Source organism: Mauremys reevesii, linkage group 10, assembly GCF_016161935.1.
Source record: "Mauremys reevesii isolate NIE-2019 linkage group 10, ASM1616193v1, whole genome shotgun sequence".
NCBI classification, from domain to species: domain Eukaryota; kingdom Metazoa; phylum Chordata; order Testudines; family Geoemydidae; genus Mauremys; species Mauremys reevesii.
The window spans coordinates 20,169,659-20,196,124 of record NC_052632.1 but is presented as its reverse complement, the minus strand read 5'-3'; the positions used below and the strand labels follow the sequence as shown (position 1 = coordinate 20,196,124).

The window sequence follows — 26,466 nt, the reverse complement described above, 5'->3', positions numbered from 1 at the left end:
CCTTCTAAAATTTAAAGTTAAAAAAATATATATCAAACATTTTAGGAGAAGTCTGATTGCTGTTGGACAAGAATTATGACTACTATAAAACTGCAAGTTTAATTGTGCTCCAACATGATTGATTTTAGCCCAGTGGTATATAGCTTACTTTATCAAGTGATCTCAATGTAGATGCTCATAGTTTAGGAAGATGCTTAGAAAATTCTTTCTACAGTACAATAAAAGTAAGTGAACCCTTGGTGTTTTTTGTTTTGCAGGAAAAGGAGATATGGCTATGTCTAACATTGTAGGATCCAATGTATTCGATATGCTGTGTTTGGGATTACCTTGGTTTATAAAAACTGCCTTCATAGATACATCAGCACCTGTGGAAGTGAATAGCAGTGGTTTGACTTACACAGCTGTTTCTCTCATTTGTTCCATTATTTTTATTTTTCTGGCAGTTCACCTGAATGGCTGGAAGTTAGATAAAAAACTGGGAGCAATCTGTCTAGTAATGTACTTAGCATTTGTTATAGTGTCAATTTTATATGAACTTGGGATCATAGGGAACAATCCTGTAAAGGTCTGTGGCGGCTAGTTTTAGCCAGTGACTGTACTGAGGAAGACACAAAACAATGAGAGAGGATCAATTTCTTCATTTAGTCAAATAAAAAAATCCAAAACTCCCTTTGGGCTCTAAAACTTATTTACAGAAGTTCTAAATCATGGCATAAAAGTAATCTTAAAAATAAAACAACATCACAGCCTAATTGGAGCCCTTTCTTTTAGAGTCAAGAATTACAGTGTGACTACAATGCATATATAAAACCAAAATTCTGGAAGGGACATCTAATTTTTTTACATTACAATGTTGATACGAGCTGGGGGAAATCTGAAACACTAAACAAATCCCACTATGCAATCTTGAGAACAGAGAAAATGGCTTATTTTATTAAAAACAGTATAACCATTCATTTAAACTGAATGACTAGAGACACTTGGCCTAATTTTCCAGAGGTGCCAAGCATCCACAGCTTCCACTGTCTTTAAGGGGACTGCAGGTGTTCAGTACCTCTGAAAATCGGGCAAACTGTCCTTAAAAACCAAACATAGTAAGATTTAGTTAACAAGAATCACAGTATATTAAACACTATACTGTTAAAGGCTGGTGGGATTTAAAAGTTTGTTTTTACTGCTTTTGTAAGCATACAATGTTACTAAAAATGACTTACTAGGATATAGAAGCTAAACAGACATAGGAATGTTCCTGAACACAGTTTTAAATTATGCATTGCGATCCAAGCGTACATCAATTTCTCTGCCATTGATTTTTATGCCGTTCATTATTCTACAGGCTTTTTCAGCAGATTCTGGTGAGTCAAACCTGACTGTTCCACAGCCTTTTGATTTTCCATTCTCCATTTTTATTTCAGCAAACATTACATGACCTGAATAAATAAGTTAAACAGCAGTTACTATAAAGGCTACATTGCACTACCTAGTTAGAGATCCAATGGCAGATTGAGGTAGAAAGGCATTTAAAAAAACAAAGATTTTAGGAGGCATCTAAGCTTAGATGTTAAAATACAATTTAAAAACATGCTACCATCAAATGGGCTAACCAAGTGTAAGGCTTGCATCCATCTTACAGCAGATTGAATCTTTGGGTCAATCTGAGGTGTTAATTACATTTTTATTGAATAAATAAATAAATAAATAAATAAAACAAGGAGTTGCTATTCCAATACATTCAGGTAGTGTTTACTTCTTGAAAGGAAACATAAGTGTCAATACAGCGGACAAGAATCAGAGTATGAAAACTCCCTGGTCTACACAAATAGCAACAGTCCTTGTCTCATACCAGTATAGAATTAAACATGCCTTTGCTTGAATTAATTGAGCTCAGTTGCACAAACAGAAGAATCCTATTAAAATAAGACCAGTTTTGAGGCCCTTTCAGCCACAATTTGAGCTATCAGGCAGTTTAAAGATGCTAGCAATCACATAGTGATTACTTAAGAGGTGCATGTTACAGTAAAACAATCATTGTACAGATCAAATGGGGTGGAAGTTCTGTTACTGGAGTGATTACTGAAATAAGAATTAGATGACTTTTCATGGATGGACATTCCTTTATCCTCAATACACTTCTTTAGAAGACGCAAGATTTAAAAAAGCACTCAAGACAGAAAACTAGTCATTAACTGGGTGTTTTAAGAAAGACATTTCATAATGAGCTATCCTTTTAGCTGCATCATGCTAATACAGTCAAACCTCACAATAACGCGCCCCACCATAATGCGAAATTGCATACAACGCGATCATAAGTTGGCTCCCCTTTAAGGCCTAATACCAGTGATCCCCAACGCCATGGCGCCTGCCGGGACATTGATGTGCCCCCGCCTAGTGCCCAGCAGGGGAGAGAAGCTGCGGCCCCGCACCTGCCGGGGACAGAGAACTCCAGGGCTGCGGGCACCGGTGCTCTCTGTTCCCGGCAGGCGCAGGCCACAGCTCCTCTTGAAGCCGGAGAGGAGCCACGGCCCCGCGCCTGCCGCAGCTCCTCTTGAAGCCGGAGAGGAGCCGCGGCCCCGCGCCTGCTGGGGACAGAGAACACCAGCATCCGCAGCCTCGGAGTTCTGTCCCCAGCAGGCGCAGGGCCACAGCTTCTCTCCCCTGCTGGGCACTGGGCGGCATACATCAATGCACCGTGTTGGGGACCACTGACTTAAACTGACCGGCTTGAAACCCCGCTATACCACAACCCTGCATTTATCGCAATGGAATTTTTTGGACCCCAAACATCGCGTTATAGCAGGGTTTCACTGTACAGCCAAGCCCCCAGAAGTAGGCAAACCTCTCTAAAATATAGGCCTCATTTTTAAGAGACTCATAATACAAGACTCACTTTTCTCAGAATGATGAAACATTAAGGGACTACAGAGAATATCTGTCTCTAAATGATATTTGCATGATGTACAGATTTTTCTGATTTGTACTAATCATTCTTTTCTTAAAATCATTCAACAATTACTACATTAGCTGCTGTGAAGAATGTTAAAGAAAAGCAGATGCATTTCTAGGGCTCATCTAGTTAAACCTGAACAGAAATTGCGTTGTTTAGAAACAGGGATACTGTGGGCACAGGCTAAAATGCTTTTCAGTATAGCTTATTTCTGTAAATTTATGGATAAAAACTACTCTGATAAAAGCACCTTTATAACTGTATAACTACATCTACACTACCAGTATTATTGGTTTAGAAACTGATATAGCTAAAGCAGTACAAAAAACTGTATTTGGACAACCCTTAAACAGAGATTCTGTTTTCATACTTCTCCTTAGTTCCCCTCCCTACTTCTCCTTTATACTAATACCTGCAGAATGGCTTGTAAAGATTTTTCCACATTTTAATTCCACATTCTTCTAATGTTCACAAAATTCTTTTAATTTTAAGATGCAACATTATCAAGGTTACACATGAAAAGAAGGCAGCTATTAAGATTAGCGCAAATGCAAAAAAATGGTTACTACTGTTTGGGGCAGGGACCATCTTTTGTTTTGTGTTTGTACTATGCCAAATACAATGGAGCTCTTATCCATAACTATGTGTTCTAGGCACAACAGTAAAACTTGAAGATAGCCAAGAGGAAGAAAGTTTAGGTACAAAAATAGCCACAAGAGACTGGAAAATAGTTTACTATCTTATGCACTCCTGCCAAGTAGCATAAACACAGGGAGGGAAAAAAAAACCACACATCCCCTGTAGCAGCAAGTCTCAAAATCTGGGTCAACTGACTCGGGCTTGCACTACAGGGCTAAAAACAGCAGTGTAGATGTTTCCACTCAAGCTGGACCCCAGACCCTGAGGTTCCCATACCCCTCCTAGGTTTCAGGGCCCAAGCGGGAGTGTCTACTCTGCCATTTTTAGCCCTGTAGTGCCAGCCCAAGTCAGTTGACATGGGCTCTGAGATTCACTACCACAGGTTTTTCGTGTTGTTTTTTGCTGTGTAGATGTACCCATAACATCCCAGCAATGAACATCTTCGCATTAAGTCAAAAGCAGGAATACCTGCAACTTCATTTGCTTGGACAAAACCTATGTACATTTGCTATCAAATTTGTAGAGCACAAATGTTTGATGGTCTATTCAACATCTCAGCATAGCACTGCCATCTGATAATTATTTCTTCTGCCCCTCTCCCCCCGCAAAGTAAAAAAAGCCAATTAGGTTCTGAGTTCAGAAAGTGAGTTTTCAAAGGGGGAAACAAGTTGTTTGTTCTTACATCTAAGCCCCATGATTCATGCATTTTTAGCAATAGGGCCATAAAGGCTTTCTGAATTACCTGCATAAATCAATGCTATGTTGAATATCCACAGCAATCCTGCACATCTTCCATACACAAAGCCAAACAATATAGCAAGAATGCTTTTATTCCTTTTAATAAGCCACAGCCCTCAGATAATACACAGACCAGGCCCATCTAGCTGAACAAAAACAATCTGCCTCCAGCTGTAAGACACATCTAAAGTCGCAAGAGTAAATTTAGTGCAGTAGTTTTCCTAGAAATTAAAGTATGTGTGCAGGATAAGGCTGGCCAGACTACTCTTCAGGCTATTTAACATTTTGTCTAGGCAATAACTACATCCCACTGTCCCTGTAGACTGAACATTTGTTAAGCTCTTACTTTATGGCTTATGCAGGACAACAACATTTGCAACCTTCCATATACTTACCACATTGACTGAATTTCTCTTTTAGCTTCTGCCAGGTCAAGTCAAATGGAAGCTAGAATGAAAACAGGTATTAATAATATATATAGACACCCAGTGGAAAAAAATAGGTGGCCGTTTGAATTCACATGCTTACATTTCTGACAAATATCTGGTTGCCTTTAGAACCTCTCTCTCTCACACCACTTCCCATCGGGCCAGCCACAAATCCTCGGTCCATATCAATGTTCCTGTCAAGGCCAGCTCCCATAGCTGGTCCCATTCGATCAAAACTGGAGCTCATCCGATCCATCCCCATCCCCATTCCTCCAGTCATACTATTCATACCACCCATTCCACCACCTAGGCAGAGAGAGGAAGAAAAGATGTTCAGGAAATAAAAATAAGTTTACTTCATGATATTAAATTAAATGCAAGTTATAGCTGTACTGTAAGTGAACTTAACTAATTAGTATCAGAGGGGTAGCCATGTTAGTCTGGATCTGTAAAAGCGACAGAGTGTCCTGTGGCACCTTATAGACTAACAGACATATTGGAGCATGTACATGCATCCGACAAAATGAGTATTCACCCACGAAAGCTCATGCTCCAGTACGTCTGTTAGTCTATAAGGTGCCACAGGACTCCTTGCTGCTTTAACTAATTAGATCTCTTATGTAAGGAAAATGCAATCATTTTAGGTAAGAAACCTGGTCTAGTACAGAGCATAATGAAGTCTGTCATATTTCATATAAGCTCCTAGCAGATTCAAATATTAGCATGTTAGCCTGATCACAGTTACTACATTCTTTGCAAGTTACTAAAATTGATGTTTTTATTTGAACATTTCTGAATTATCAAAATATCAGTACTGTACAATAAGATACCAAGTAGCAGATACAGAAGTGTTGATGGACTAGAACTGTATCTATAAAAAACATTCCAATGAGTAACATCACAAACCTCACAGGAATTGAAAGTTCAATGATTTTCAAATTTCACTAAGTCATACAGTGGACCAAGAAGATTAAATGAAAATTTTTTAGACATTTTAGAACATGGATAATTCGAGCATTATAATCCAGGAAGGCAAAATAAAAATACATCAGTTTTCCTGAATGCAGATACACACACTTTTACCTACCTGATGGCATCATCTTCTAAAGGAAGGGTTCTTTGGATATTAAACTGGATTGGCATTAATAGCCACTACTTGATATCAGAAGCCTGGACTTTCCAACATTAAATGCTATTTTAAAGCACATTAGTTTGTGTCATGTGTGTGAAACTACTGGCACTCAGATAAATATCCTATTGAATATTTTATGAATCCACAATTAAAATTCAGGTAAGGCAGGAGCTTCAACTTCATCCACATGTCTTGAGTATCAAGGAAGTGGATTTCCTAATATGCCACCCAAAATAGCCAATGGCAAGGCATTACTGTCTTTCAACTATCCCAATGTGAAGGTGTCATGCCTACTGACTATGAATGCTGCCTTTACACAAAAAGTTAACTGTATTATATCTGAAATTCTAGACCACAAACGATGGTTTCTAGCATGCTTTACTTACTGCAAAAATTACAGTATTGAAAAATCAGAGTTGTAGGATTCCTACAAATAACTCACCCTACCTTTCTTCTAGCAAAAAGCTTACCAGAATGCTGCTCCTTTCGTCAAAAATACTTAACATACTAAGAAGTTTGACAAATTCCAACACCAGATTAAGAGTTAGAAAGGATGTAGTGAATGAGGAGGAAACTCCATGTTTATATATAAATAGGGCCCTACTAAATTCTTGGTCCATTTTGGTAAGTTTCACAGCCAGAGGGTTTTTTTAATTGGTCAATTTCACATTTTCAGATGTTTGCATCTGGAATTTCAATGTGTTGTAATTGTGGGGGACCCAACCCAAAAGGGCATCATGGTGGGGTGTAAGGTCGCAGGATTGCCATAAAGCTTCCTGCAGCCAGGGGAGGTTCCTGGAGGTGGGTCTGATCTCCCCCGTAATGCTGGGAGTGCCCCAGCCGGAGGCTCCTAGCTACTAGTCAGGGCCAGGCTGTGGAGGGACAGGATTTTCTCTTCCACTGCATGGCCAGGGGGAGGAGAGATATCAGACCCACCTCCGGGTACCCCAGAGATGGGTCTGATCTCCCCTCAGAGTGGTCATGCAGGGGAAGACGAAGCCCCATCCCTCCCCAGCCCAGCAGACCAGCAGCTGGAGATCAGTGAACAGTAGGAGCCCCCAGTTGGGGTGCTCTCAGCCCTGCTGCTCCCCTCCAATAGCTAGATTTCACGGGGGGAGGCCTGATTTCACAGTCTCTGAATTTAGTAAGGCCCTATATATAAGGAAAGCATCTCTAGCAAAAGAGCTCCTCCAAAAACAATTAGAATTACAATCACAACCTGGGTCTGATACATGAATATTTTCCTGCCACTGAAAGTATTGCACTAGAACAAGTTAATTATTTTCAAAAAAATCTTCTGCTACATCTATACATTGATCATTTACATTCTATTGAAACCAAATCAACCTACTCATTCCAGATCCTACTGGGCCCATGCTAGAAGCACCCATTCCTCCTGCAAAACCACCAACCATTGCACCACCTAAACAAGGATAGAAAAAAAATCAAGTTAACAAAGCCAGACATATTAGCAAGTACACTAGTTAACATTTAAAACTACACAAGACATTCTTACCTTATGATTCTTCTCTGTGGACTGGTTTCACTTGTGTAGATTAGATGGGTTGGTACTTTATTATGCAAGCTGGATGGGAAGCCTCTAAATCAGTGACTTTGATAGCCCCTAGTCCTGAGCTCTTTTTACAAGTTTTAAGATGCTTTCCAAAGCCTCTTTCTAGGAAAAAATTCTTTTGTACGGACAAATTGCCATTACAGCAAGATAGATGGAATAAAGAAAAATGATCCTGCAAGAACACCAAAGCAAGGCTAACAGGACCACCTTATTGTGAAAAATATAGGGTGAAAAGGTCTTCTGTCATTCCCACTCCCAACTGATGTACCAATACCAGGAGAATTACTTGAAGCTTTTGCTTCTCTTCCAAAAGATGCAAAACAATTCAAAGGAGCTGCTTATTAAACACTCAAGTAAAGATTCCACTGGGAAGGCTATGTGGGTCAGAGGAGAGAACATGCTTTTAGGAACAGTGCTAGGGATGTGGAAGAAAAGACACACCAAATTCATTAAACTCCTAAGAGCTGCAAGACTGAGGCAGCAAGGGAAAAGAACTTTAATCCCACCATTCTATAACTCTCTCATGATGGCTTTGGTAGAGGTTACCATAGCACTACCCCTACTGTCCCTGTCCAGATTCTGTTGTAAGCAGCTAAATTGCCCTTCTTTCTGGAGTAAATCTCAGTACGAGGCGAAGTGGTTGAAACTATAATAGTAAAGAACTGAATTATCAGACACAAATGAGCACGATATATTGGGGAAGAGTCACTGAGGCTTTTGTTGAGAGAAATAATACCTCACCATTCTATTAGAATTCTTTGAGGATGTCAAAATAAGCATGTGGACAAGGGTGATCCAGTGGAAATAGTGTACTTGGACTTTCAGAAAGCCTTTGATAAGGTCCTTCACCAAAGGCTCTTAAGCAAAGTAAGGAGTCATGGGATAAAAGGGAAGGTCCTGTCATGGATCACTAACTGGTTAAAATCTAGGAAACAAAGGGTAAGAATAAAGAGTCAATTTTCACAATGGACAGAGGTAAATAGTGGGGTCCCACAAGGATCCATACCGGGACCAGTTCTGTTCAACATATTCATAAATAATCTGGAAAAAGGGGTAAAGAGTGAGAATAGTGAAGTGGCAAAATTTGCAGATGATACGAACTTACTCAGGATAGTTAAGTCCAAGGCTGCAAAGCGCTACAAAGGGATCTCACAAAAACTAGGTGACTGAGCAACAAAATGGCAGATGAAATTCAGTGTTGATAAATGCAAAGTAATGCACATTGGAAAACAATCCCAACTATACATACAAAATGATGGGTTCTAAATTAGCTGTTACCACTCAAGAAAGATCTTGGAGTCATCGTGGGCAGATTTCTGAAAACATCTGCTCAATGTGAAGCAGCACTCAAAAAAGCTAATAGTGTGAGGAATCATTAGAAAAGGGAAAAACAAGAAACAGAAAATATCATATAGCCACTATATAAATCCATGGAATGCCCACACCTTGAATACTGCATGCAGTTCTGGTCACCCATCTCAAAAAAGAAAAAAAGAAAAAAAATTTTAAATTGGAAAAAGCACAGAGAAGGGCAACAAAAATGATTAGGGATATGGAACAGCTTCAATATGAGGAGAGATTAAAAAGACGGGGACCAGTCATCTTGGAAAAAGAGATGACTGAACAGGAATATGATAGAGGTCTATAAAATCATGAATGGTTTGGAGAAAGTGAAGAAGAAAGTGTTATTTACCCCTTCACATAATACATGAACCTGCGGTCACAGCAAATGAAATTAAGAGGCAGCAAGTTTAAAACTAACTTAAGGAAGTACTTCATACAACCCACAGTCAATCTGTAGAACTTGTTGCCAGAGGGTGCTGTAAAGGCCAAAGATATAAATGGGTTAAAAAAGAATCAGATAAATTCATGGAGAATAGGTCTGTCAACGGCTATTAGCCAAGATGATCAAGGATGCAACCCCATGCTCTCAATGTCCCTAAACCTCTGACTGACAATAGCTGGGACTAGACCATAGGGCACAGATCACTCAAACTGCCCTATTATGTTCATTCCCTCTGAAGCACCCTGCACCAGCCACTGTTGGAAGACAGGAAACTGAGCTAAGTGGACCATTGGTCTGACCCAGTATGGTCATTTTCATGGAGAAGAGAATAGACAGAACTCTCTCTGATAAACCTAGATCTGCTAGACTGTGACAAAGGCAGCGTCACTGTGACAATAGATCCTGATATGAGAAGACAAATGGGTGTGGTTCTAATACCATCCAATGTATGCCCACAAACTGATGACTTGCTCACCCCAGAACTATCAGCACAATCTTGGCTCTGTCTTGCTTGATTTTATTACCCTTCACATGAAAGAAAACAAGAGTGAGCATGGTATGGGCTAGAAGGAAGAACACTGAAAACTTCATGTTGCCCATGCTACTTTATCTGCTGGAGAACCTTTCACATTCTGGGGTTTTTTGTTTATCTGGTCTGGTGTTTTTTGCCACAGAAAGTCAGTGACTGACTTGCCCAGACTGCACACACTCTGAATACCCAATTTCTGAAACTGTTCCCCAGGGTGGATATATTTTCTGCATAATGAACCTGATGACAGACTGGTTAGCTCAGCAGTTCAAACGGAAAGATGATTGTTCTCTGCAAACCTGAGTAGAAGGATGGTCTCTCAGAGGAACAGTGTTTCCCCCTTTGCCACACCAGTGTTACCTGACCTCAGAATAACGTGCTGATTCTGGCTAGAGTACTGAGCTTGTTCAATGCAAGCTGAGCTTTTCAGTGCTCCAGCGGGTGGGCATCAAAAGCGCTCTCTCTGAAGTACAATATTTCCTTGGGTCAGATGGATGCTTAGACCGGATACCCAAACCCAAAAAGCTTGTGTTCGGGTCCTGCAGGGGCATCCTTTTCATTGTTGCATCACACTGCAACACATTTTGTGACGTATAGGGGAAAGACTATTTCATACTTATTGCTTTGATTGAAAGTGTCCTCCATGATAAGGAACTGTTTGCAGCAGAGTTTGAAACCAGGGTACTAAATCCCAGCAGGATACAGTAAGGTCAAACAACATCAGCAGAGCTCAGATTGCTGGAGAAATCTACCATGCTAATTGGGCAATCAGATTTTATCCTCAAAGTGATTCTCTGAAGGGAATACTAGTCTCCAAGCATTTGTTAGGAGCAAGAAAGCGTCTGACAAGCACGTCTCATTAATGAAGAGGCCTAGACTCAAGAACATCTCCACTCTGGCCACAGCCATTAATACACAAACTTATAAATAAGCTAGTCATCTAGGTAGATGATTTCATAGATCTTGTTCTAGATTCATAAGTTTCCTTGATATTGTAGGCAAGGAAGAAGGGAGAGCCTTTTACTTCAAACAATACCCCTTAAAATGGCCAACACAGTCTCTTGGGTGCATTAAAGCTTTGAAGACCCTCTTCGATGCACCAGTGGCCCATTTTCCTTAAGTAAGAAGGCAGCCGCCTAGATATTGGGATAGGAGGACAGTAGAGTCTTCCTCAGCTAAACACAGCATAAACCAATAGTTATGATGTAAAGTCATAATAGTTTTGCTAGCAAAAGGAAAAAAGTTATAGGTCCTCTGGGATTCTGTCAAGTTCTCACTAAATACAAAGGCAATGCCAAAATACAATTAAGAGAAGCAGATATCTGGTATCTTCCAATTACTTCCATTCTTGACACTGCTATCCTGCTCAGTGATCCCTAAACAGTAATGACCACAGGAAGCAGGGATATAGACTTTGTAGATACAAATCAACCCAGGACACTTTCACCTTTCAGTATGTACTGTCTTGTTCTGTTACAGCAGCACCAGAGAATGCAAGTATATGGCAGAGCCCTGCTGTTTTGCACTCTACTTGGCTGAAACCTGCTCCCATCTATTGCATGCAGAACTCCCACATCCAATTCCTCACAACAGTATTAAAATGCACAGACTTAATACGAGCCTCTGCAAGACCAATATGCATCATCAATACACAGGAAAAAAAAAATCTGATATTCGTATAAAACAGGGGTCTGCAACCTTTCGGAAGTGGTGTGCCGAGTCTTCATTTATTCACTCTAATTTAAAGTTTCGCGTGCCAGTAATACATTTTAATGTTTTTAGAAGGTCTCTTTCTATAAGTCTATAATATATAACTAAACTATTGTTGTATGTAAAGTACATAAGATTTTTAAAATGTTTAAGAAGCTTCATTTAAAATTAAATTAAAATGCAGAGTCCTCCGGACTGGTGGTCAGGACCCAGGCAGTGTGAGTGCCACTGAAAATCAGCTCATGTGCTGCCTTTGGCACGCATGCCATAGGTTGCCTTCCCCTGGTGTAAGACATCTGCAGTCAGAGCTAAGTTTGTACTTTCAACTGTGAAATTTGGTCTACAAATACACAGAAGCCACTATATCAACCTAAATATATTCTATTTTGAATGTCTTAACTTCCAAGGAACTGTTCAGCCACTTTAAATCCAAGATGGGGCAAAGATTTCCTGTCATCTTAAAAGATGGGAAATAGTCTAAAACAGATAGCAGAAAATCTAATGTCTTTTGGAAAGGGGCAAATTAACCCGATTGTGCAAAGAATGATTTGCGAAGAATCTTCTTTTCCGCCCCTGAAGAAAAGACTGAATCATCTTGTGAGACAGGGAGGCAACTCAGAAATTCAAGATAGTCAAGAGGACCCACTGATCTTCTGTGATGTGGACCCAATCCTTGAAGATGCCCCACCCTAAACAGAGAATGTATGAAGAGTAGAAGCCATTCAGAGGCCGGAAGAAGCAGCGCTTCCAGACTGACTTGTGTAAATAATGGTTCGCTAATTTGACTTAAGCACCTGTCTAAATGGGGATTTTCTAATTAAAATTGGTAATCATGCCTGAATCTCCTTCAGGGAAAAACTGTTTTACAAGCAGACTTTATGGTGGCAACCTAAACTAGTCCCCTCTGCCTCTTCCACTGAGGCATCCATATATCATGAAGGATTTTATGAGTCAACCTCATGCTATTCTTCACCTTTGCAGAGTGGAGTTACCAGAAAAGAAAGTCAATCTCTTTAGCATGTCCACCATAAAAGGAAGGCAGTAAATAGCTACATTTAGGCAGAATCCAGGCTCATCCTTGAACTTCTGGTCAACCTAGACTCTACTTCTGCAGAATACTTTTTGTCCTAAATGAGCAAGTGAAGCCAAGAGAGTAGTGAAACCTACTCAGTCAAAAAAGTGCAACATCCTTGCACAGGACATGGTGACCTAAAAGTTGAGAAAAATATCAGCACAACCTCCTGAGCTGTCTTTACTCTTGGGGATGTTCTGCGCCACTGTGCAATGCTGAATTTTTCAGAAATTAACATGCACGCAGAATTTCCTTGCCCCACAGAAATGGACTGCAGGGCTGAGGACCACAACTAGTGGTTGCTGGACCCAGCAGAGCCCAGCTCACACCTAGAAGACAATGCCGAGGGGTGGGGGAGGGAGCTAGAGGATTCCTGGCAGCTATAGTTCCCAGCATGCCCTGGGGGAGGGAGAGGCAGGAGCTTGGCTGGGCTCTGGGGGTGGGGGGTATGGGATGGGGGGAAGGGGTATACTGGCTGGGGGAGCACAGTGGCTGGCTTGGGGGGGGAGGGGGAAGGGGTTGCGGGTGTCTGCTCCCCCCAGCTGGGCTCTGGGAGAGGGGAAAAGGGGCAGAGAAACAGGAACTGGGTTGTCATGTGGGTTTCTTTAACTCTCTACTCCTGGGGGAATTTGTGTGTGTGTCTGTATTGTTACAGACATACTTGCTCACAGGTATTTTAAAATAAATTACCAAAAAATAAACTGCTGTGATTATGTAGTGTGATTTTGACAAATAAAATTCAGAATTTTAAAATACTGTGCTCAGAATTTTTATTTTTTTGGTGCAGAATTCCCCCAGGAGTATGACTTGCATCAAAAAAAGAAAGGAAGCAGACTGGGCCTGTACAAGGAAGGGGAGGAGACAAAGATGGTAAAATTTCACTGTTTCTATTGGATGCCTCCTATCCAATTTACATAAACAGGAAGGACAACCTGTCTAGTGTGCACTAATGAGACAAGGCCACAGAAATTGCAAGACAAATATTTGAACAGCTGGTATGTAGTTTCCAGAAAGTTGTCCTAGAATTTCAGTTCTTCAAATACTCAAAGTTACTAGCTGTGTTAACTTAAAATATTCTCTTTAAACACTCTCTCATTTAAAAAAAAAATTGTTTTTGGACAGGGCCACCATACTTCCATCTATGTAAAGATCTAAATTTTATCCTCATTGCAGCACCAAAACACTCCAAATGCTTTTTGGAGACTGAGGTTGAAGATGAAGAGCATATCGATTTACTAGTTGTTTTACTTGTCAAAAGAAATAAGAAATGTGATTGCTCAGGAAGAACTCAAGTTTGACAGAGTTACCATACCCATTCTTCCAAATGAATCTCCAAAGCCCCGGTTCATTGCCATGTCACTCCGACCAAAATCTCTGTCCATACTTCCTCCCATTCCACCACGAAACATTTCTGCTGAGAATATACCAACAAACAAGCAGAAGTTACAATAGATTTTCTGATACGTAATTTATGTACATCTTATGTTGAAAATGTATTTCATGTTTGCTCATGTAAAGGGAAATAGTTTAAAGCACAAATCTGAAGAGCTCACATTTAAGTTTGCTAACTTACCTCCCATGCCAGTTGCCATGCCTCCCATGCCGGTTCCTATGCCCCCACTCATTCCACTGCCAATATTTCCTCTGAAGTCATCTACACTCCCCATCCCTATGTAAAGAAAAGAGTTTTAATAACAATAATTGATTAAGAGAAGAGAGAGAGAGAGAGGAGTTCACTCACCTCCCATTCTGCTGACGCCACCAAATCCTCCCATGTTAGTCATTCCTTCCATTCCACCAAATCCACCGATACCTATGCAATAAGGAAAAATGTTTTCTATATGATATTTTAAAGACATTAACAGAAAAGAAATAAAAAAATACATATACCTCCTCCCATTCTGTTCATTCCTCCAAAGCCTGGGCCATCCATTCCCATACCTTCAACCAAAAGTTATACAAATAGTTTAGAACACAGAAAAAGCTCTCTCTCTATTTCTATATTATTACTCCTGTGGGAATTCTGTACCAAAAAATTAATAATTCTGTACACAATATTTTAAAAATCTGCATATTTTATCAAAACACCACTATATAATCACACCAATTTCAATTATTTGGGTAATTAATTTCAAAATACTGTCAGCAATTATGTCTGTAACAATACAGACAAAAAAAAATTCCCCCAGGAGTAGAGAGTTAAAGAAACCCTTACAACAACCCAGTTGTGTTTCTCTGCCCCTCTCCCCAAGCCCTGCCTCAGGGCCAGACACCCCCACACTCCCTCCAGGGCCCAGCTCCACCTCAGACACTCATGTCCCCTATCCGCCCAGAGCCCAGGGATCCAGAGGGAGAAACAGCTTGATGCTGGGTCCTGGGATTGTACAGAGTTTCCTGCATGCCGCCTCCTTCCTCCAGGGCAGGGGTGACCAACCTGTGGCTCCAGAGCCACATGCGGCTCTTCAGAAGGTAATATGCAGCTCCTTGTATAGGCACTGACTCCAGGGCTGGAGCTATAGGCAACAACTTCTAATGTGCCGGGAGTTGCTCACTGCTCAACCCCTGGCTCTGCCACAGGCCCTGCCCCCACTCCACCCCTTCCCAGCCCCTCCCCTGAGCCTGCTGTGCCCTCCACCCCCAGAGCTTCCTGCACACCACGAAACAGGTGATCGGGAGGAAGAGGGATTGGCAGAGCTGCCAGTGGGTGGGAGGCGTTGGGAGTGGGGGAGGGAGCTGCTGACATATTACTGTAGCTCTTTGGCAATGTATATTGCCAAATTCTGGCTCCTTCTCAGGCTCAAGTTGGCCACCCCTGCTCCAGGGCATGCCGGGAACTGCAGCTGCCAGGAACCCTTCAACTCCCTCCCGCTCCCCCTTGGATTGTGTTCTATTTGCAAGCTGGGCTCTGCTGGGTCCAGTGGCCCCAAGTGGCCATCAGCACCTCTGCAGCCTATTTCCGTGGGGTTAAAAGGAAATTCTGCATAGAACATTAATTTTGCGCAAATACTGTATTGTGCAGAATTCCCCTAGGAATAATTTATGTAAGTCAATTAATCAAATTCACACAATTCAAGGTTTACTTTGTTAGAGCAGACAATTTTTCCTGAGGCAAGACCAAGAACCATTAACATTATAGAGAAAAGAAATAAAAGTATCCTCACCTCCTGGACCCATACTCCCCATTCCACCACCCATGCTCAATTGGGTTGCACTGATGGGCTGTCCTCCTGGTCCAAGTCCCATCCCAATACCTCCAAGGCCACCTTTGAAAACCACAGTAAGTATCACCATCAGGAGTCAGGATTTCTGTTACCACAATGAGACCCTACAAACGTCATTCATGCCTCCTGGTGCAGACATCACACAGTTCCAGACTGCAGATCATAATATATGAAGTTCAAGGAGTAAGAAACATTATAGCCCATACTCACGAGGTAACTGTGGCGTCTTGTTCTCCACCACACGGAAGTCTTCATGAGGAATTGATTTGTCATCCTGTTGTGAAATGAGTATTATTAGGAGGGATTTCACTACATTTTAGCTTAGCTAAAACTAAGGTACAAGGGGACGGGCAGACAACTCACCATTTTTACATGCATGGGTCTATCGAACAGGAACTGTCCATTGAACATAGCTGAAGACCAAGTCAAAGAAGTTTGATCTGACTACTGAAGGCAGTCTAACTAGTTTTAAAGACTCATTTTTATGATTTAGCTTACCCACCTCCCTCACCTTTCTTAGTGGTTTCCTCCCCCCTTCTCCAATCAAGGAGATCAGCTAGTTAGAATGACAGTTATAGACAATCACTGAACAAATCAGCTCCTTTTTCAACCTTAACTACTGGACTGCAGAGTCACCCTCTCTCTCCGGCCCAATGATTATTTAAGTGTTTATCTACATTTGAACAGTCACTGGGCAAGAGAATGTTTCTGAATTCCAGTGGTTAGAGCACCCACCTCAGAAGTCGCAGAACCTGGTACAGTCCCCCTGCTCCACTCTTTCATCATTTATCCACTACAGAATGGCTTCAACAAGAGAAGTTGAGGAAGCCCCACATCAGAATATCCCATAGCTCAGGGGTTAGAGCACTTTCTGTTCAAACCCTCTCTCCCAAAGGGGTGGTGGGAGAGATGAGAATTGTACCTGCAATTACACATCCCAGCAGAGTGCTCTAACCACTGAGCTAACAGTTATAATGTAGGCACCACCACCACCTGGATTTTGAATTGGACCCAATCTGGTGCATGCACCCGGAGGCTCCCAAAAGCCACACAAACCAACAAATTCCTATCTTCCCCTGGTTCATGAATTGCTCTGGGACTTAGGCACCTGGACACCTAGAGTAGAATTGGACATGCCCCAAGGTCTAAAACCTAGAAGGAGTTGCGTGGACTTCAGTGGCGCCACGCATAGGGATTTACGTGCCTCATTCTGGAGTTTAGGTGCCTAAGCTGTTTTGTGAAGTGCATTCAAGGTCTTCATGTACACAGAAACTGAAGTTTAGCAAGCACATAAACCAGCTACAATGCAAATGGATATAGCGTAGCTTTAAAAATCAAACACAAACTGAATCCACATTTAACAAATTGCTCCTTTAACCAGATAACTAATTCTCAAAAAATAAGGATACATATTGCCTGAACTGCTTCAATTGCTTGTTCAAAAGTGACTGTTCCCATTCCTCGACTCTTGCCATCCTTGTCTTCTTTGATATCTGCACGTTTTACAGTTCCAGCAATGCTGAACACCTCCTTTAGTTTTTTCCAGCCAACTTTAAAGTCAAGCTGAATATACAAAATTACACAATTCCAATACATTTATCTCTTCTCATTAAATAATTTAGAAGACATTTTACAGCATAGTAACTTTTTAAACTCTTAAAAACAATATATTTTTATAGCACATGTCCACCACAATGAGTCTAACAAGTCAAATCTCTTTAAATGTGATGAATTTATGTCACTTCTGTATGCGTTCCTCCACCTCCTCAACTTTTAACATGCTGATTAGGAAGGGAAATCAAGTACATTCTCTTAAATTCAAACTGGCACTTAAAGAGAAACAGGAAACTAGTTCCAGTATTTCTTAAATTTGTGCAAATTCTGAGCTAGTAAGAGAATCAGAATAAATGATCGCATTGAAACAATACTGTAAAATAGAGTTTGTATTAATGCAAAGTAACTGGCAAGATTCTCTGCACAAGGTGGATACACATAACAAATACACTTGCCAACTAACAAGTACACAGTTGTAAAGAAAAGCCAAGTTATTTACTGGAAATAAACCTATCTGTAAATACTATTTTAAAAAATTGCAAGAAAGGACTACAGCAGAGTGAGACCTTCAAAGAGATGTACTAGTAGTAGTCTGCTGCTCCTTAAAATTCATTTAACTTATTTCATTTTTACACCCCAATCTGGACACATGCATGCGCTCTCTCTTCAGTTTCAGGAAAGAAATACCAGACCTTAAAATTAATTCATATGCATTTCCTTTTAAAGTGAAGAGAGTAAGTGGATGCTCTTGTGTAATTCACAGAGATTGGTACTACTGAACATAAGGATTTTTTAAGATAGACATTAAAATTTTTAAATATGTGTTTAAACTTACATTAGCAACAAAAATAGTGGACCCAAGCCTGCCAGCCTGCAAATTACTAATAATCTCAGGAGGAATGTTTGGATTATTGAGAATTGAAGGGGGTAAATTCATCAATCCAGGTGCCATATCAGGTCCATGTCCTCCTGGGAATGGTCCTCCCACACGCTGCAATGCCCTGCGAGCATGTTCACCATCAGGATCCTAGAACACATTTAAAAGTAAAGCTAACACATTCATCAACAGCAGGATTGACAGTTGAACAAAAAGAGTACTATTTTAAAATTCCGTAAAAATCCATCAAAATCAACTAATATCCTTGTCAGCATCAGCAGAGGGATCAAGCACTTAATTAGCATGGAGACCTAATTCCCTCACCTCTAGAGGTGGGTCCTTTCAGATGAGGGTTGAGGCATATTGGCAAAGCACTTGTGGAGGAAGCGTGCACTGCCACTTCACATGCTGTACCTAGCCTATGGACAAGTAGAAAAGATTTCAATCTAATGGGCTGTCAGTCTAGTACCTTCTTCCAACTGAGTTAATAAAATAAAGTTCATTGAATTATTTGTTAATTCCATGATTACAAATGTAACAGAACATTCCAAAGAACTATTATAGGACCCAAGACTATATATTACATTGAGAATTTTGATACTTATTTGAGATCTCAATTTGCACAATCACCCTATTTCCACCCCCGTCCCACTACAAAATAGTCAGAACAATCTGACTGGCAGACTAGAGTTAAAAGTCATATTTTGATAAAAGTATAAAAACTGAAAGTAATAGCCTGGGATAAAAGAGGGAAGTGGTAGGAAGTTAGGAGGTATCTACCATTTAAAAAAAGGCATTTGTTTATTTTGGCATACTACAGTCTTTAGGACATATCATGATTTTGTCACATTAGCTCACAGAAGGCACAATGCCAAGGGACCAAACAGGCCCCTGGCTGGCTAAGGAAACATAAGAGGCCTCTCCACTATCGAAAGTAGAAGATATGTATAACTAATAGACCACCTAATGTTAGTGTAAAGCCACTTCAAGTGTTCCTAGAAAAGATTTAATCAATTCAAGCTAAAACAAAGTAACATTCATACCTCTTTAATGTTCAGGGGTCTTCCACTAAGGTCATATTTGTTCATAGTTTCTAATGCTTTCTTTACGAATTCTTCATCTTTGAATTCAACCACACTTAAGAAGGAACAAAATATTTAGAGTATTAAAGTAAAGTTAATTTTAAAAAGCTAGCAGAGTATTTGTACAGTAGTGTCTTTACACACGCACAAACACAAAAAAAACAAAAACAAACAAACAAAAAACAAAACTTACCCACATCCCTAAATCAATGATGAAGATTTGTGAACACATGTTAAGGAGGAAAAGAAAAAAAAAAGAGGAGTGAGTCAATAAACATAACTAATAAAGTATTTTAATATTCCATATTACTGTTAAATAACTGTTAGTAAAAAGCATGTGTTTATAAATTCTGGAGTTGAAATTTAACTGATAGGTGAAATTTAATTTCACCTAGGGTCTTTTGAACAAACATACTACAGTGGATATTACAATTAAAAAGCAAAGACAATATTCTAAACTCTATTTTATTCTCTTTGAGCCAAACCAGAATTGGACTATAGAAAAATGCCACACAGATCGATGTAAGGACAGTTAAAAGAATGTGATCAGAACACTCAGTACAAAATTTGAGTACAAAATTAAATTCCACATACGTATAGTATACACGGATTTTGTGTACCTTTCTGAATTACGTTTAAAAAAAAGTTACGTTACTTTTCATGAAAGTAAATTATCGACTGCACCAAAACCCATTTAATAAAGCAACTAGTTTAGGACTGCTTTAAGTGAGCAGTAATATAGAGATTAAACTGAAAACACACCATTTTGTTTTACAAACGTTAGGGAAATCATTTACAACAATTATTCTTGCTTAGTTAGAATCAAACCTGCATTTCTCAGTTCATACAGCAGGTTCAAATCTATTATAGTTCAAACTTTTGACTGAAAAAAGACAAAGGAGCTTTAACATTCTTCACTAAGTGTCTCATTGCTGGCATTCTCTTGGCTGCCAACCACCTCCTTACATTCAGTTTAAAAAACAGGCAAATTCAGTAATCCAAAGTGTTCAGAGCACTAGTCCTGTAAACTCTTCAAATTAGATTCTTCAAACAGTATATTCTATACATTTTTATACTTACTGGTCTCAAAAATATTACACTTGCAAAATTTGTCAATTCAGTAGTTTGTTTGTTTTTAAGTCCTTTACATAAAACAGATCTAGAACACAACAAAAATCCTAAATTAAAGTGTTGGCTGAAAAGTATTACCTTAGGAGAATTAAGTAAATGCCATTTGTTGACTTTATAAAATAACTCGTCCCTTACAGCCAGCTAGTTTGATTTACATGAAAGTGTCAGACTGATTCTAATACAGAAGCCTCAAATCTATCATAAAATAAAAATGAAACTTACTTTCCAAAAACTGGTACAGGTATTATACAAAAATAAAACTGCTGAGGAACTTTTAAACCTCTAGCAGATTGTTGCCCACGGCACTTACCCTTGATTTTCCTTCAGCATCCTTAAACAGCTCCACGTATGTAACCTCACCAACTACATAAGACATACAAAGGGAAAATACCAAGAGACAATGCATTTAAACACCAATATCTTGCTTTACTGTGCCCCTGTGCACAACTCTACAGAGAAGCACCTATTATTCACCAACAATCAAAACCAGACCAACATACCTCCTGTCAATGGCTATATAATTTAGCTAATTTTCAGAAATATGCAGCAGCCACATTCTCAAGAGCTATACAAACAACTATATTTAACCTAATTCATACTACAGATCATATTTTGGCCAGTATGATATAGTTGGTGAACAAATTCAGATACACACTTGGTCCCTTAACCTATCAGATTAGAACATCAACATTAGCACTTTTCAGTGACATTTGTCATCCTACTCACAACAGCTGTTTTAAGGTGACTTTCTACCTGAATGTCTTCAATCATAAGAGTTTGCCTTCAATATAATAACCAAATTTACAAGTCAAATATTTCACAGCAAGCCACACACTTTCTAAAGTTTCGGTGAATAAAACCAATCAAATAGTCATGTCACCTTACAACAGATACACCAAGCAAAGTTACAAAAAGTTTTTGGCATTATTTAACAGCCTAGAAGCCAAGTGTGCTTTGCATTACTTTTAAAGAATCGATAGTTTCAAGAAAAATAACAGATCTAACTTTTTACAGAATTCTTATTAGAGTTATTTTCCCCCCAAAACTGTCCAGAGTAAAACATTTGGGGTATCCAGATTACTCTATCAAAACTGCAACAGCAGTAACACACTTTTAATATAGATCTCCAGTCAGTCAGTCATGGCAGTAGTGACAATGCAGACAAAGTTAATTCCACAGCCAGATTCCACCAAGGAAATACAAAACATCTTTTGAAATACACACTAAGTGTATTGCTTAAATACAATAGCCCTTTAAAAATCTACAAAGACTTCAACTAGACAAAACACAATCTCTTTAAAAAGTCATGAGGGCATGCATATGCTGTTGGCTCTCTACTGTCACACTAAAATGGCAAGATTGTAAACACTTCATTTTCCCATACTACCCTGCGATGCAGTTGTCTCAAATGAAAGAGTGGGGGGTAAGATAGATGTATCAAGTAAAGGCCAGAAAAAAATAAAAAAAATGCAAGTCAAATCTGTGTGGCTCAAAGGACAAAAATATTTTAAGTTCCTCCCCTTCCTATATGAAGTGGGTTATCAGGAGTGAGTTACCTTTTTCTCTCATAAGATCTTTAATAGCTTGCCATTTCATGTCATATGGGATGTTGCTAATGAAAACTCTGTTACGGTTAATAGTCTTCTTTTCTCCAGTGCCTGAATTCTTGTCCTTTGAATAGGGATGGAATCTATTCTTGTTTCCAAGAGATGGAATTGCCTTCGGTTTTGGAACATACTTTTCCTTCACAGGTGCTTTCTCTTCCTTTGCTGCCTCATCATTATCCCTATATTTTCAAGAGAGAGAGATTAGTTTTGCCTTGAATTAATGGTACAATTCTACATTAAATAGGGCAAATCCCACATTTTGCATGCTATCAGCTTTGCAACTACCATTCAGAACTCCCTAGTTCCCAAGATATTTAAGAATTATTTCATTTTAAACAGTCTCATTTCATGAACACACTTTTATTTGGCAACAATAAGAAGTGTTCCATTGTAATCACAGTAAGGAAGTCTAGTTAAGTTGTACTTCTGTACTATGCCTGTTAAGTTCCAGCAAGGTGGTGTTATAAAGAAACTGATTTTTAAAAACGTGTGTAACTGAGATATATCATCCTAGTTATTACAAGCCTTGAGACTTAGGAGTTTTAAATAGTGTACTGAAAGGTCTTTGCATAAGACATCAGTTGCAATTACGCAATATTCCTCTCATATTTAAGTGTTACAAGATTGCAGAAAAGGATTTGGAATCCTCTTGCTTAACTTATTACATGAGCAAAACAGTATCTTCAGAATGCCTCACAAGCTGTATTTGTTTCAACAGGCTTGCAGGACCTAAAATTTGACACAAAATTCTGACACTTTCAGTATGTAGCTGAAATGACCTAAAATACATATTTCAGTTCTATAAATACAGTACATCGCTGGACTGTTTGGTTTGTGTTTATTGAAGAATTATGAAATTAAGAACTAAGATTCTCTTCATGAAAACTACACCTTCAAATGTAATCAACCTGCATATCCTGAGTGTGCAATAGTCAATTTATTACTGTTGTGCTAAGTAAATGAAAAGTTCTACAGTGTGGTCCCATTTATTATCCACCCACAATGCCAAACTCCATTTTAGGAATTCAGAGCATGAATCTGAAGCAATTACTTTTCTTAGAATTAGAAAGCACTGGTGTGAAATGGGCTTTGTAGCCAAAATATGTAATAAATCAAGTTAGTTGAGAGATTATTGCAAAGTTTATATCCAAAAAAAGCTATTATATCCAAAGAGATTATATCAAAAAAACAAGCATATGTAGGTATTTTCATATTTTATATATAGCAAAACAATCTCTTTGAAATAATCTCATCACCTGAGCATTCATAAGGAATACAGAAATCCATAGATGCAGAACTTCTGTACATTCTGGAAGGAGAGGCAATGTTTTCTGTAAAATATGAGCTATCACTTTAAATAGTTTCTTCCCTGACTACAAAGAAAACCTTCTAAATGGGATTCAAAGCAGCATTACCTTTGTGGTCTGGAGACCAACTGAAATGACAACTTTAAGAGCTATGAACTTCCCTATCTCACTTTAGTGAGGAGTCCATTCAGTCAGAAAAAGTCAATCAGTACAGAATTCCAGTACAGTAATGAAATTAAGCAATACAGGGACATCAGTTATAAATTAGCTAATTAAGGCCAGGGATTTTGTCTTCATACTTGTCTGTAGAGCAGCTAACAAACTTTTATTGTTATACTTGACTTCTTGACCCAGATCCCCAAAACAGCAAGAATTTTCATTATTAATCAATTTTACGTAAAGGGATTTTTTGTTTGTTCATTCTGTGGTCAATCACTTGATAGTTAGATGGACCCAATGTAGTATGCATCGACATGTGCTGGGGCCACAGCTGAGTAGGAACAATAATATGATTCTAAACTTTGATTACAATCAACAGCATTTATTGTTAGCATTTACTGCATAATGCTTAAATAAGACCAAGAAACAACTGATTTTTATTTTCTGATTCCAGATATTACTAGTAATAAAATTTTAACTAGAAGACTGCATCTGTAGGAAACAAACTGAGGCAAACATTTAAATCCAAATTGTGCAGAAAATAAACCTTAAAAACAAAATAAATAAAAAGATAAATCTTTCAAGCTTATGTATAAAGAACCCATAGAAAAAAATGATTATAAATTGTAATATGCACATGATTTCTCATGATATGAAAGTTAACAAAATACTTACAGCTCAGAATTCTAGTTATTCACTGTACTGTGTTGAAAAAGTTATTCTAGGAACTTCTATTGGTTCTGTTCATAAGCATCCCTACAAACCAGTAGGTGGGTACAAAGTGGCAGTGTAGGATGTTCCACAACTAAATGCCTGATCCTGCAAACACAGATGCAAATTTTTAACTTTACTATCTTGAGTAGTCCTATTACTCAACATAGTAAAGTTAAGTAGGTGCATAAGTAATTGCAGGATTGGAGTCCACTTTCACATAAGCACTATCTGGTTACAGGAGAATTTAAACAGACTGAAATTTGTCTTTTGACACACATTAAAATTAACACAATGCTTTCTGTACATGATTACAGGGGGAACAGAGGGGGGGATTATGTGTACATGAAACCCTGATACCCAGGATCATATCTTGCATTGCTTTCTAAATAAACCAACTCCACCAAAAAAATATATGGTAACAGGTTTTTTGTTAAGTCACTGCCACAGTTGTTACATTCCCAGAAGAAAATGAAAAACTGTGATTACCACTGTGTTGCATTTTGATGTTTGCACAGCAGTTTGAAAATGCAAGGCCCTACATATGGCCTTAAACCAAGAATAATACAAACCACAAAAATCAGGAGTGTGAACATTTAGAGCCAGGTGAACACAACAAAGGAAAACCTGGCTTAGGTTACCCCAAAGTATGTAAAATATAATCTACACAACTATCATATAAGGTCAAGAATACCTTCATTCTTCACCCCTTTTATGTTTTTATTTTGAATCTGACCTCAAGTGTGTGTGTTTACCACAATCCATACTTTTAAAATTTCAAATGTCAACGCAGCTTTCAAACAGCCACCATGTATTAAAAGAAGTCAGTAACAAATTACTTTCCTCCCAGGTGTGAATTGGGTAAAATGAGAAGCGGAAAGTTGTACTGATTTGAGATCAAAGACTTCCTACGTTCAATCATTGCCTAGTAACAGTTTGAAGGTCTGATGTCAGGAACCATCAGCCCTAGAAAATCCATTTGCTTTATTACATTGGAAAGCTGAAATTCCAAGCTTCCTAATAATATTCCTTATATGTACCTCACAGGTCATGGTTTACTGGATCTTAAAATAGCACCACAGTAATTTATAGGAAAGCTGATACATTTTGAAAAGGTTTTAAAAATTGTTACAAGTACAGATTTTTCTCTATCCACCTGCACAAGAGAACTCATGGTTCTAAGACAACCTGGCCTTACAGATAGAGGGACACACACAAAAAAAAAGCAGCAATGTAAAGTTACAATATGTCTCCAGAAAAGCGTGGTATAAACAGAATAGGTTATGGTATTTGAAGGCATAAAGGTTCACTACTCAAAAGCGACCTGTGGCTTGCCATGGAGTAATGATCAACTCCCACCCATATAATCCTCACATACTTACTGTCTGTGTTACACGCACAGGCTTGGATTCAGCGAGCAGACACACCAGCATGCAAGGAAGCGCACTGCTCCCAGTGATCACACCGAGAAACCTCGCCATCGTCAATATAATGCAATTGCCTTGCCTCCTGCCTTGCCGCAGGGCCACGCTCTCCATGTTCCCAAGAAGAGGCTAATGGGATGGGGGAAGCAACCCTCCCCTAGCGCAGTACCCCACCGCAGGGCAGCCCTCCTGAGCCTCCCCTCCCCCTGCTCTTAGCCCCCTCCTCCGACCTCCTCGTTATCCCCTCCTCCACACACCGCCCCCAAGCTACACCACAAGGGCTAACACTAACCGGGGGGGGGCTCTACTTCCCCTCCCAGGTGATGGGGGCTCCCCCGGACGGGGTAGCCCCATCCCCTCCACTCCTGGATGGGGGAGGAGCCTTGCGGAGGGAGGGGGGAAGGAGAGGACGGGCTGCCTCTCACGGCCTAGGCGGCCCGCTGAATCCCCGCGCTCAGGTAGCCCCGTTGCCTGGCCCCCTCCCGCTTGTCCCCCGGCTCGGAGCCCAGGCCCAGCCCCGCACACACATTTTGACGCCATTGGCGCTGCCGCCGCTCTCGGTCGCTGTTGCCGCCGCCGCCTCCTCATCCTGCTGCTGAGGCTGGTTGTCGGGGGCGGCTAAGGCCTCCTCCGCTCCCCCCGGGGGCGCCGCGGCCTCCGGCTTATCGTTCTCCGCCATTTCTTTGCCTGCCTCCTGTGCCGCCGCAGCCGCTGGGTTTGAAAGGGCCCCTGAGCGCCCTGGCCTCTCCGCGCCGGCCCGGCCAGCTCTCGCGAGAACGACTCCGGAAGGGGGGGAGCGAAGAGGGCTGTTGGGTTACCATAGTGACACCATTGTGCCGGAG

At 39.9% G+C, this 26,466-nt stretch overlaps 2 protein-coding genes across 8 annotated transcripts in view; one reads left to right on the top strand and one right to left on the bottom strand.

The window, feature by feature from the left end:
- SLC24A5 (solute carrier family 24 member 5) overlaps positions 1–1,310 on the top strand; it is an 11,947-nt gene extending 10,637 nt beyond the window's left edge. For both annotated transcript variants that reach the window (XM_039491753.1, XM_039491754.1), the window contains exon 9: positions 258–1,310. In XM_039491753.1, coding sequence (XP_039347687.1) covers positions 258–580 — 323 coding nt within the window. In that variant the 3' untranslated portion in view covers positions 581–1,310. The remainder of the gene's footprint in view (positions 1–257) is intronic.
- MYEF2 (myelin expression factor 2) lies at positions 624–26,466 on the bottom strand. Of its 6 annotated transcripts, XM_039491752.1 has the most exons (19): positions 26,325–26,445; positions 26,152–26,188; positions 21,973–22,202; positions 20,727–20,779; positions 19,479–19,486; positions 19,247–19,340; positions 18,162–18,353; positions 17,182–17,335; positions 16,136–16,185; positions 15,983–16,046; positions 15,713–15,814; positions 14,442–14,492; positions 14,293–14,364; positions 14,125–14,220; positions 13,864–13,965; positions 7,233–7,304; positions 4,850–5,055; positions 4,717–4,768; positions 624–1,430 (listed from the first exon to the last, which is right to left on the bottom strand). In XM_039491752.1, the coding sequence occupies exons 1-19, from the start codon at positions 26,443–26,445 to the stop codon at positions 1,267–1,269; spliced, it is 1,920 nt and encodes a 639-aa protein (XP_039347686.1). In that variant the 3' UTR covers positions 624–1,266. The 6 variants fall into 6 exon arrangements, with proteins under 6 accessions (XP_039347686.1, XP_039347682.1, XP_039347681.1 ...); XM_039491748.1 differs by having other exon boundaries at positions 13,864–13,962; positions 26,152–26,466; XM_039491747.1 differs by having other exon boundaries at positions 26,152–26,465.